The following is a 13,459-nucleotide window of genomic DNA, read 5'->3' as shown; positions in this document are numbered from 1 at the left end:
GCTCATAGGCTGAGAATTTCTTAACCCTTATCAGAGAAGCTTCTTTTGGTAGTAGATAGAATTAACAAAGAGACCCAGAACTGGACAACGTGCAGAGTAAGAGACTTTGGAGGACTCAGCCTTAAACATGTCTATTTATCTGGTATCAATCAACTATTCATTGTTTCGTATTTTCTTCATAATCAGAGTTTAGAGAACTCTAAGAAGTCTCCAGAACTCCTTTTTTTATTCTCCTGGGACTATGAACAGTCAACTTTGAGTAGTATACACAGTAGAATTGTGGGTCCCTGCCTAGCTGTTCTGGTTACTGGATGACTCCTGTACACAGTCATGAATCACTAGGTAGTTGACAAGTGTGTACCTACCTGGGCGTGCTCCTGGCTGGGTACAGCACTCAGACCCGTGGCTGCCATGTATGTGCTACCGATGGTCTTGATCTTTTCAACACCACTGAACTTAGGTTTGGAAAGCAGCTGCAGAGCAATGACAGTCATCGTTACTCAGCCAGGCGTGGACCTGAATCCTGGGCTCTACAGAGCCATTTTTGCATCCCAGGCCACAACAAAGGGCATGTCACCCTCCCACCTGAGCACGCTAGGAGCAGACATTTTATGCATTTCATAAACGGGTCACCTTGGAGGGGAAGGGAACACAATGATGTGCTTGTGATGCACACAGATTGCCTGTTAAACTTAGGGAAGGAACCAGCATAAATTATGATGCAAGAAACAGGCTGCAAATAAATCCCCAGCCCCACATGTAAAGGGCACCAATACAACACTGATTCAGTGTATAAGGTCTTTCCTGCAGGGCCTGCAAGTTTTTGACAGCCGAGGACTTGAGTGAGGAGAATAAAGACCCCAGTAAAGACCCCATCCTTCCATCAGCCCCAATCTAGTATTTCTGTCTCAGTACCAGTTACAGGCTTCTGCATTCACCTCATTCTGATATGGTAGGAAGGATGAAGCTAGACAGAAACTGTGGGAAGCCTAGTGATGGGAGGAGACTCAGGAGGGCCTGTATCAGGAGGGCAGGCTGAAATGAACAGCATCCACCAAGGACCGGGGGCATTTTCTTGCTGTTGCTTAGTACACTGCTATTCAGAGAATATCCTTCCAGGCTTAATGACAGAAAACTTAAAGTATGTGAGAAAATCCTTGTGTCACATACCCACATAGCTACTGTCACTCACTTGTCAACACTGGGAAGCCTGTATCTTGCTGCAGGCAAGCTGGAGCTAACATGCCACTGCCTTTCACTATACACATGGTAGAAGAGCAGGAGTCTTTGATTGTCATGACTCCTCCATGGACATCCAGAGGGAACTCACAGTGGAGATGGGGTAGGATAAACACACAGGATCCAGAAGATACGAGCAACTGCACACCTCTGAAACCATCATGCTATACAATATCCTCATGTATTTCAAAGCTTCGTGATTCAGGATGAGCACACACTCACAGAAGATAAATGTCTTCTATTTTGTATAATATTGATAAGAATAGTGTAGCTGCAGTGGCCTTGAAATCACAGGTGTGGGTTTTTCTTTCTTACCAGAAAATAGGACATATTATTCTCTAATAGACAGAATATTACAAGTTGAAAAATGATACCTATTTCTAAGCCTAAAATATATGCCATGTCCCCTCTGGAAAATGATATATTAACCACACATGTATTGCTTTGTCAACAATAAAGTATGTCATTCATATACAGCTCAATTTGGTGTCTGCCAGAAACCTTGAAATAGGAAGTGATGCCAATAATCTACTGTAATAAATAGATTGATTATATTTTAATATATAAAGGGCTCAGTAAATATTTTTCCTGGAGGGTAAGTCCTTCTAGAAAGTCTTACTAATGAATTAGATGCAGATTTTAGTAGCTGTCCCTTGCAGTTACATTAGCTTTACAATAAAATCTTTTTCTCCTCCAAATTATCCAGTGAGCATGGTACAGAATATGACCTGAGCTCAAACTACCAAGAGTTAGGTGATCCCAAAAGCCTGTAAAAGAGTTGGAGACAGCCCTCGTTCCCACTGTTTGGAGTCCCACAAGAAGACCAAGCTACACGACTGTAACTAACATCTATGCAGAGAGCCTAGGTCAGTCCCATGGAGGCTCCCTAGTTGTCAGTTCAGGCTCTGTGAGATCCGATGAGTCTAGGTTAGTTACTCCTCATACTGGGTCACCTTGTCCAACCTTAATACATGGGAGGTGCTTAGTCTTACTGCAACTTGATACGCCATGTTTTGTTGATACTCATGGGAGACCTGCCCTTTCCTAAACAGAAATGGAGGAGGAGTGGATTGGGGATGGGAACAGAGGGGGGTGGGGTGGGGAAGGACTGGGAGGAGAGGAGGGAAGAGAAACTAAAAAAAAAAAAAAGAAAGAAAGTTAAAAAAAAAACAAGTTAAGTGGAAGGGCAAGTCTGAAGGCATGCCACTGTACTGAACTAATTTCAACAGTCTAGGAAGCCCACTGCGGGCTGAGACATCCCTGTTCTTCAGGTAAGTCCCAGCACTTACATCATCAAAGTCCGCAATGATCTCATTCAGGAGCCGAAGGCATTCCAGGCCTTCCTTGTTCACGTCTGATTCTGTGTAGAATTCCTTGAAGTCTGGGATGGAGGCGAACATGACACACACACAGTCGTAGGACTGGTGGTACAGCTCCTGAAAGAAGGACAGTCTGTGAGCATTCCCTGGCCTTCCCACCCAACGGCCCTTCAGATGTGGAGATGGCGGTGTTCATGAGGAGCGGGACCCTCTCCTTGCCAGACACACAGGCAGCACCAGCAACACGAGGCTGCTTCCACTCAAGGCTATCCATCTGCTTTCATGGAACCCTCTCCATCCTTCCTGAAAGATGCTATTGGTACACATGCCATATTGACCTTCAGTAACCCAAGTTCTGGCCCTTCCACAGCTGCCATTGAGACAGACACACGTTCCATTGGCCACCAGCTATTAGTAGGAGTCCTTGAGTGAAACCTGTCCTTTCTACTTCAGACCGATGTAATCTACCAGAGGCTGAGTTAGGACAACACGCCCTTCAGCCAACTGAAGGAAAGTAAGGTCCATTCCTCAAAGAACAATACTGTATTAAAATAGTGTGTTATGGCCTCATCCTTTGGATGTAAGTCTGTTTTTTTCCTTTTTATTGGGTCCTGCAAAGAAGATAAAACTATTCAAGTGATTCCTTCAATTGCACCAGAAAGAATGAAGCCCCTCAGGCCACTTATTCCCATGGTATGAGATCCCAGATGCATCTAGCTGAAATATCTTTTCACTTCAAGCAGAGAGAGAGTCCAGTCCTTTGTATAATGACAGTAAAGCTGCAGCATCCCGATGGACAGTTTCAAGTCCTTTCCATCGTTCCCCATTGCAGAGTGATACCTTCCCGTCCAATGGTTTCAGAAAGGAAGGGCTCTGGGTGGGTTCCTCCCAAGTGTGGAGAACCTGTCTGCAGCACAGGCCGAACAGCTGGTACCACGGGGTTTACAGGTACAGCACGGGAAAGGCTCACTTGGCCAGGACGTGTGAGGAGCGTCCAGTTAAACCAGATAGACAGCCTCTGAGTGGGAACAGCACTCGGGTGGCTGGTGCTGCCCTTGTGCCTGAGTCGGGGGAGAGAGTGCCACTCTCCGTGAACGATGCCAGTGAGCTCTGCTCCCACAGCAGCTAGGCCAATCCTCCGGCAGGGTGCACACTTGAATCGCACTGTAACTCCAGGTTTAGGTACCTCTCACAGGGACTATTTTGTATCCAGAGTAGCCTCATCATACACACTCCAGGGCACGGCAACACAAAGGAAGGTCACAACAGCTTCAAGGAAAATCAGATTCATGCCAAGATCCTATTCCCAGGACCTTTCATTTTGTAGTGCATTCAGCCGCTGTCTTCAAATCTGTGAATGCTGTAAGAACAATAGCATCAAGGATCTCTTTCTTGTCTTCACTCAGTGTGGTTGAGTTGGCGTGCGGTGCGGATCTCTTTGCAGAGCTGTTTTCTGAACTAAACTTCATATCCTTTGTAGACAATAGGAGACTGCCAAGGCCAGGTTCCAGTAACGCTCGCTACTGCTTGGGAGTCAGGGCACCAGGGAAGGGATAACAGAAAGGAGCCCGTTTTGATTAATACCATTTAATACAAGTCATAAAAGATGCACGGATTCTCTGCTTAAGGCTGAGGATACATTCAGCAACACTAGGAACCATTTTATGTACATTGCACCCTCTGCTGACATTGGCAGCAGTCAGTGACCCTGGGAATGAAGCAGAGGTGGGCTAGCAGCCATCACACACTGAGCGCCCATCTCATGATAGGATGTACTCGTCTACAAACACAGTATCTTTATTGATACACATGACTGCAATCTTACGAAGCCGATGCTATTGCTTTCTTCCTACAGGTAAGGAAACTGAGGTACAGAGCAATTGCATCAGTTGTCCAAAGCTGAAATATCAACTCAGGTTGACCTTGGGGCCTACCCTCATTAAGGTTTAAGTGATACTTTATGTACAGTCTGCCAGACGACTACGGGCTGGCTATGTTCTCTGCAGTCAGGCACCTGCCACTGTGGATCCTGTGACTTCATTCTTCTCTCTTCCCCTGGAGTCTTGAAGATGTTTGGGAGTGGGACTAGATGGAACGTATGATTGTTTTGACTTCCCGTCATCTCTTGTGGTGGCTGTCAGATAGGCATGCGTAAGAAAACAGGCCATGAGGCTTCTCAGAAGGTGAGTGTCTGGGCCTCCTCATGACCAAATGAGCTTCATCCTTAAGGATGGGTTCTGAGTAACCACATCACTTTGGAAAGCTCCAGGGGTGTGCTGCTGTGTGACTCCAATGGACAGCTGAGCTCAGGAGGAAGTGGGACTCGGAAGAGTTGAGGGACCCAATGAGGCTTTCAGCTGGCTTGGCAGATGAGTTAGGACCAATCACTGCATTTGTGGCAGACCACACAAGCTAGTCGACCCCACGAACCGCATACTGTTCACCCTCTCCGCTGAAAAAGTAGTCATCTGGAATCTTTAGAGAAATGTTCGGGGTAAGCTGGGACCATTGTACTTGAAACCAAGGAAACGCCAGTGCTTTCCAGATTCTTTGTCACTGATGAAACCTGCAGGCTTGAAAGTATAATCTGAATTTATGGACAGCCCTCAGCCTTGGGATTGAGTATGGAGCCAGAGAAGACCACATTCTGACCAGTGGGTAGCCTAAATTTGGGCATACTCCAGAGGATCTGGGGACTGGATGGAGACATGCAGGTAACCCTTGAGAAGATTCTGTGGTTCCACTGGGAATGAGTGACTCATACAACTACCAACCTCTCACCAAACTCAGATGCATACATGTGATGGCATTGTTGAACAAATGCGAAGAATGAAAGGGTCATTACCAAGACATCACCTCTGTGTCCACTGCCCCTGTTTATTTGTAAATGTACCAAGTTCTCCCCCTGTGCTCAACAAAAAACAAATCCCAAGGGTTTTCTTATCAGCCGGGGTAATATAAAGTCCTTTCATCAATAATTAAAATACCCAGTCCAATTAGTAATCAAACCCTGGACCTGCTGACTGTGTGTGGTGAGGAAGGGGATACAGCAGGACTTCACTCACTCTACCTGGTACTTCTTTGACAAGCCTTAGTCTTCTAGCCATGTTCTTTCCCAAACCACCCAGGATGGAGAGCCAGGGGAGAGCAGGTGGTTGGTGTCCAGGTCAACTTTGCTGCATTACCCACCGACACTGCATTACCCTCCCTGGGCAGTGGCACCTGGCTTTTCTCCCGTGGATGTTTTTGAGGGTTTATTGATGACTCCTTCCTGCATGCCCTTCACTGGACATTTACTGTCTCCTGTGGTGAACACTATGCATGGACCTGGTTGCCATCATTCTCCTAGTCTTGTGCCCTCAGCCTATTCTTCCTGGTTCTCTGGTGGAGTCTGTTTATCTATCGAGGGAGTTTTGTGAAACAGGGTCTAGAACAAGCCCTTGTCAGTGCTCATCCTTGGTCCCCGAGAAACATCTAGCCTCTTTACTTTCCTAAATCCTGGCTGTCTAGTTATCGTCCGAATCTCCCAGCCCCGTGGACCTGGACACCCAGTCATACCTTCTTGGCATTTTTGAATGTCAGGACTCATTATCTCTATCTTGAGTTTCAGGACTTTCCCAGGACTACTCAGAGCTCTAACTCAGTTAGTACTAGGCTATAGGTGATGGGAGGGGCCCACGATGCCCCCTAGAATGAGTCTCATTTTCACAACGTTCTCTCCCTTCTGGTGTCTAGTTTCCTAGTCACTTCTATACAGGCTAAAACCTAAAACTGGGCTTCAAGGAGAACCTTCCAAGGCTCTGCCCACTTTTTGGTGCTTTCTTTGGAATACAAGAGCTAATGTCTGTAGTGTCACAACCCAAGAGTCACTTTAATGCCCTGTTACACAAACATGCACACACATACGAACTCATACACGCGCTGTAGAGAAATGGCCAGGTTTCAGCAGTTAGGGACAAAGATAAACCAACCAAATATATCCTTCCCCCAAGGGACTGAGGATTGGAGAACATAAAAATAACTGTGATGGAGGCTGCTTATACTCAGGAATGCTTGGGGCATCTCACCAGGCTGGAAGGAGTTTGGTGTGTTCTAGAAAGTATCTGGAGTTATGTTGGTATTATCTCTTCCTGATCTAAGCTACTTTACCAGGACTTCTGGTCTTGCCCATTACTCTACTGACGTGTGTGTAGATTGTTTATCACCATGATCTTAAACTGTCAGGCAATGACTAATTTGTTAGGGGCTCATGTAATTAGTACAGAGAAAGTACAGTGCAAACCTATCTATTGCTCTCATAGATAAGGAATGCTGTGGGCATTGGGCTGGAAGTACTCGAAAGGCTCTCATTTATAAAGTATATCCCCAGAATGTCTGTTGATCAACACTTGGTTCCCCGAAGGGATGACTGGCTAAATTTACAGATAATCCCCCTTCACCTGGTTCTGCAGAAAAGGGTCAGCTAGGTAACAATGCAGTCTTCTCATCTAATGATGAGAGTGAGCTCTGATGTGCATATAACGGGCTTCCAAGAAACATCCCAGCCATGCACAGTGGAGAGGACCTGCCCCTAGGTGCCCATCATGAGCTCTGCTTCTATAGGGCAGGTATGTGGGATGACCAGAGGAGGGGCAAGGGTGTGCCTGTGAAGCTGGATTCAGAGCAATGCATTCCATGCCAGGCTCTGAGCAGAGGCACAGCGAGTGATTTCATTAAAACAAAAGTTCCAGGGAATTCCTAAAGTGATTAAATAATTCTTGAGTCCTAGTTTCTGAGGGCAGGTTAATTCCTGCTTTTTGCAGATGCAATGGGTAGGGATTAAATAGGACAAACTGCAAGGACCTTTGTTGATGTAGGTGATGACAAGCCATGCCATTTTACCAGGATGTTTTCTCCAGAAAATTCTTACATAGTGGAGGATGTCCAAAGCACCAGTGCTTGCCCCAAATGCAACTGTCATCCACACACCATGACACAGAGGCAAGGGGAAGCTGCTTCCTGTTTTTGGTCTTATGTGGGTGGATGAAGGACCCCATGGGATACTCTGTGAAATGCCTGCCCTCCCTGTACACAGTACCATCTAAGTATCCCATGACATATCTACCCAGCACAACTGCAAAGCGAGTCAACCCTTTCTCCCTTTATAAACGATAAGACCAAGGCTTAGATGTGGAAAGCACCCAGATGAGAAGGCTGCAGAAGTAGGCAACATTGGGGCTGAGATGTGAGGCCATGCTGCACGGCTCCAGGCTCCTTCCCTTCTCTTCTCTTCCTCTTCTCGATTACTGCCGAGACAGTGCTGGCCTGTCAACTTGGCTGCGTTAAGAAATGCCCGGGAAAGCAGGCCAGCACCCCTCGGGCTGTGTCTATAAAAGATGCTTTCAGAGATGACCAGACCATGAGGGCTCTGACCTAGCAGATGATTTAATCCCTCGATGGACCATTCTCGTATTACTGGAAGGCAGTGAAGATGACGGGTAGGGCCACTGCAGCCACTGGAGGAAGCATGTCATCGGGAGCGACTCCTACAGCGTGTTCTGGCTCCACATTTTACCCTTTCCTTCTTCTTGGGCACTACAATGGACTGACGCTTTCAGAACCATGAACCAAAATGAATCTTTCTTCCCTTGAACTCGTTCTCCAGCATTTCGCTCATAGTGACACAAAAGACAGCCATGTTATTGAAGAAGGAAAGAAACCACGCTTGGATGCTTGCGTGGAATAGAGAGACAAGACAGATAAAGGGAAGGGACTGAACTGCTGCCCTGGCCCCGGACACTTCAGGTGGGGACAGGCCTGTGCTGTGGCGCTTCCATCTGGGCCCCCTTCCTGCAGGCACCATGGCTCTCCCACGTCTCAGTCCTTGGCTCTCTCCCCTCCAGTCCTTCCACGCAGCCCGGAATCTTCTTCCCTGCCCCTTGACACTTCCACCTCCCAGCTCGTTTCTAATGCTTTCTCTTCAGATTCAGGGATCCTTTCCTTACCGTGGCCTCCCCAGATCCTGAAAGGCACACTCCTGATATGTGTTGACAGACTGCTGTCCCCAAGAGGAGCCGAGAGTGGCCGTTCTGTCCCGCCTACTTCTGTATTTAGGACAGCACCTGCTGGCTCATCTGGCTGTAGTAGAATCAGGCTAAACTTAGGATTGAATGAGCAGGACCAGCTCCTGAGGTGGTCGGTGGGTAACAGCGCTTGGTGTGCAAGCCTGCGCACGTGAGTCTGGTTTGTAGAAGACACGCAGGTGGAGAGAACCAGCTTCCCAAAGCTGACCTCTGACCTCCACATGCACACACGACACACGTACACCTTTACTCACACACATAGCAGTCACATAAAGCACAATAATAAATAAATAAAACCTGGGAACAGCTAAAGGTCTAGGAGGCTCCAGTACCACTAATAAAAACAATTTCTTAATATGTACAGTGACTTAATCACTTGTGATCAATTATAAATGGGTCTCTGAGAAAGCTGCTTAGGTCAGAGAACACAGGTGATGAGGGGGAACACATGCTTTGAGAGGATTGCTATGCCCTGCACCCTGGACTCCTCAGCTGCCATATGTGTGTGTGTGTGTGTGTGTGTGTGTGTGTGTGTGTGTGTGTGTGTATTTGGCTCTCCACATAAAATCTTATCTTATTTGTAAATTATAAGTTCATTTTACTAAAGATACATCTCTCAGGGTATAAATGTAATACATTAAACATCATTAAATCTGTAGTAAAATTGACACGAATTACAGCATCAGTGGAAAAAAAAGTAAGGAAAGAGCAGTGGATGGAGTCATGAAATGTCTGTTCCTAAAACCTACACTCCATTCTCAGCACGAGTGCCAGCTGCTCCAAGCCTCCTCACAAGAGGGTGCATGGCAGCCTGTTCACCCAGGTTGAGTTCATCTGGTAATGAGTTCATCTGTCCAGTTTCCCTCTGCTGCCTTCATAATCCTCTCCCGAACCCCAGCACAAATCTCCCATGGAGAGGCCCGCTCAGCCGGCTCGGAAAGCGCAGGGCATCACGCCGGCAGTGCTAACCTACCGTTTTAAATTATGTCCAATTGTAGATCTGTCTGCTTCCTCTTGCTTTTCAGCAGTATTAAAGAAAACACAAACACCAGGACATTTCATTGCCCAAGCCACCTCTACATTTCAACAACCCAGTCTTTTCAAGACTGCTAAGTCTCCTCAATGTCTGTTTCTCTCCACTTAAGATGGGCAGACTCAGGTCTCTGTGTGCTTCTATGGAAAGCTCTTAAATCTACCAGTCTCATAACTTATCTCATTGTCTTCGAAATTCTAAGGCTTTGGAAGTCTCCCAAGGAACCTGACGGCATAGAAACACTGCCATGTTCAATTCTGGCTTATTTGGGCCTCCTGACTTGGACTCTGTCACATGTGCTGATGAGGAAAGTGTCCTTCATGGTTGGGGAGAGAGAAGTAGTCCATTAGGGGGCTTATTTGGGAATATCAAGCCTCTTAATACACTTTCAGAACTTTACATGATTCAGGAAGAAATTTTAAATTGTATTTATGTTTGCCCATGAGTGTGCCTGTGTGCACGCCACAGTGTGAGCATATGGAGGACTCAGGACAGCTAGTGGAGCTGGTTTTCTCCTTCCACCGTGTGAACTCAAGTCATCAGGTTTGGAAGCAACAACCTTTACCCATGAGTCATCTCACCAGTCTGGAAGCAATTCTTAGTAACAAATTATTTATTGCTTAGATATTAGAAAACTTTTTTTTTCTGAGACACTGTCTTACACAGTCCTTTCCTTAGTCAAGGCTAGCCTTGAATTTGTTGTGTAGGCGAAGATGGCTTTCAAATTCTAACCCCCCGGCCTCCACTTCTCACAAGCTGAGATCACAGGTATGAGTCATCACATCTATGAACTCAGGACCTCCAAGAATGCTAGGCAAGTATTCTAGCAACAAAGATACATCTCTTAGCTTCCCCTGATGTCTCTAGGAAGAGTCAATAATCTCTTGAAATAGCCAGGCTGACTATGGACACACTGCATATTCAATGTATAGCACATGGTGGCCCCTCCAGAGGCCTCCAGCCTCCAAGCCCCCCCTCACACCCCCCCCCCCCCCCCCCCCGCCCCGTGACCCCGACCAGCCCCAGCTGGCCCATCTGACCTCGTTTTTCAGGCTCCTGGCCAGGAAGTGTTCAGCCACGTGTGCAGGAAGCACGTTCTCCAGCAGCACTCGGTTTAGGTTCTCCATGGTTTCTATCTCCTCCCGCTCTTTTTTGAACTTGTTCTTCCACAAGAAGTCTAACCTACAGTAATATTCACTCTGTTACAAGAGGACACAGAGGTGAAGAAACAATAGGCATCTTGTCCTGCCAGAGTGGAGGTCATAAAGAGAAAACAAAACAAGAAGAACAAAGCGGCACAAAACAGAACTGGCGCCCTCCCCGCAGAGCCCTCCATCCCACCCAAACATCTGCCAATCACCGTATAACACAGATTTGCAAAGACCGGACGGACGGAGGAGAGAGTGAGCCTTCACAACAAGGCGCTAGGGGCTCTGGGGGCTTGCAAGTCAGTCTGGTGGCAAGCTCCCCCAGATTGCCAATAGTCAGCTCCAATTACTTTCTAAAGCAGCGTAGGAGCATGAAAATAATGAACAAGTAAGAAATTCAGGATGCTTGCTAGACAATGATTTTTTTGTATCACCTAAGAAACACTTTAAATTTGTGGTAATTGGTCCTTAGACTTTGCAAACAGTCTCTCCTACCACAATTACACAGTTGTTCAGTATAAAATATGGATTTTTTTAAAATTTAGCACTGCAGTGTGTGTTAAGAATGACAGTATATTGTAGACAAGAGTGTATGTTGGTATTATTGACGTAGAAAAGGGGCCGCCAGTAAAACATACATGTTCATGACATACAGTGTACTAAAATATAATATAAAATACACGAGCCAGTCGTCATTAATTCTGATGACATGGAGACACTATTAGCCAACAAAGGCCCTCTCGGTCCTTGCCATCATCTTGTGTCTGCTGTGAGACCAGTAACTGAGTGTGATGAAACAGTCTGCAGTGAAACCTCCCGTCCAGGACGGGCTCCATGGAGAGGGCGGCTTGCAGGCCAGAGAAGGGCTACTGACACATGAGTGCAAAGGAGAGCGAAACTAAGCATTCGCTGTTCTACTGGTTTGATTAATTATAAAAATTACAACACACACACACACACACACACACACACACACACACATACACACGCGCCTCTTAAGCACAAGTAGGGATTCTAGAAAAAAAAAAAACAACACACTTCAGCCGAACACAACAATGATCCTTCATTAAGCAGTTTGATCCAAACCCCACACGATACATTAAGAAGCATCTCCTCCTTCTTTGCTGTAGCATCTATTTTCACGTCACACAATGAGACAATTTAAAAAACCAAACTATTCAAGGCTTTACATTTAAAGTCAAATTCTCACACACTGTATTAATAGAATTGTGTCAATTCACTGATGAGAAAAGCCCTTTATCTTGGAGAATGCCTTTGGAATTGGGGGGCAAAGAGGTGGTGTAGCTGTTTTTAAATAGAATAGAAGCAGCAGGGCATGGTGGAGTATTAAGAAGACACAGGTGAATATCCAAAGGCAGGCACAAATGAAAGCAATGTAAATGAGACCACCTCCTAACAGCCAGCTCAGGCAGTAAGCCTGCTCCATGTAAGTCTCATGGTTCCCATGAGCCATAGCACGAGGCTGCTCGGGTGTTCTTAGGGCATCACAGGCAAACATTTTGTTAGTCTCCTATTGGAAGGAAATCAATAATTTGGAAATAGCTGCGCTGCATGAAAGTGATGATTTGCTCATCTTTCTATGTATCTATGCATCATATATATGTCTGTCATCTACAATCTACATACCTATGTGTCCACTTACATACCTTCCTGCTACAGCTTGGGAATGATTTACATGAATCCCTGAGAGGTTCACGTGTTAGGAATTTGGCCTTCAGTGTGGTGATGATGGCATGGAACCTGTAAGAGGTGAGGGGCAGTTTGATGGGAGGTCCTTTAGTTACTGGAGGTATCTCCTTGGAAGAAACTGTGAGATTCGGAGGACTATCTAGCTTTCTGTTTTGTGCTATCACCTTTCTTACCACACATTTGCAGGACAATGTGATATAACCAAGATGGCCTTCACTACAGCTGAGAGAGTGCCAGGGCCTTGCCCTTGAATGTCTAAAACTTTGAGATGTATAATAAACTTCTTTTGTTTACAAATGTAACTTATCTATCACCTTTACCTATCTATCTATCTATCTATCTATCTATCTATCTATCTATCTATCTATCTATCTATCTACCGTGTCTCTAGATCTTTTTGCACATGTTTATTATTTAATCTACCTACATTATCAATTATCATCTATATCTATCTGTCTATCTATCTATCTATCTATCTATCTATCTATCTATCTATCTTGTCTCTAGATCTTTTTGCACATGTTAATTATTTAATCTACCTATATTATCAATTATCAATCAATCATCTATATCTATTTATGTATCCATAGACTCTCTAGCATTCCTATCAAACCATCTATCCACTGTACCACTTTCTCAAAACCTGCCTTAGATTCTCTCTTCTATGTATAAGCACTGTCCATAAGAGAAACTCACATTGAAGGCCATAAAAGGAAAACAAATGTATCTCTTTCAAACCACCTGTAATGAATTGAACAGTGTCTCAGGAGGCAGTCTCAAGCCCTAGATCCTGATAGCCATGACTATGGTCTTACTTGGACACAGAGTATATGTCTGATGTATTTGATCTTGGAGTTAGGTTGGACCCTAAATTCAATGGCTGTTATCTATGTAAGATAACATCGGAATGTTATCTTTTACCTGAGAGTGGATGTTTGATGCACAGAC

The 13,459-nt window shown here is 45.5% G+C and overlaps 1 protein-coding gene across 2 annotated transcripts in view; it reads right to left on the bottom strand.

Moving 5' to 3' along the window:
* Adcy2 (adenylate cyclase 2) overlaps window positions 1-13,459 on the bottom strand; it is a 373,278-nt gene that overhangs the window by 21,232 nt on the left and 338,587 nt on the right. The window contains exons 20-22 of one of the 2 annotated variants that reach the window (XM_028873686.1): window positions 10,694-10,852; window positions 2,529-2,675; window positions 366-473 (exon numbers count right to left, since the gene is read on the bottom strand). In XM_028873686.1, the coding sequence (XP_028729519.1) occupies window positions 366-473; window positions 2,529-2,675; window positions 10,694-10,852 (414 nt within the window). The remainder of the gene's footprint in view (window positions 1-365; window positions 474-2,528; window positions 2,676-10,693; window positions 10,853-13,459) is intronic. The other variant, XM_028873687.2, reaches the window with a different exon arrangement.

Source organism: Peromyscus leucopus, chromosome 19 (genome assembly GCF_004664715.2).
Source record: "Peromyscus leucopus breed LL Stock chromosome 19, UCI_PerLeu_2.1, whole genome shotgun sequence".
In the NCBI taxonomy this organism is placed as follows: Eukaryota; Metazoa; Chordata; class Mammalia; order Rodentia; family Cricetidae; genus Peromyscus; species Peromyscus leucopus.
Note: the sequence above shows the minus strand (reverse complement) of the source record. Positions and strands in the feature narration are given on the sequence as shown.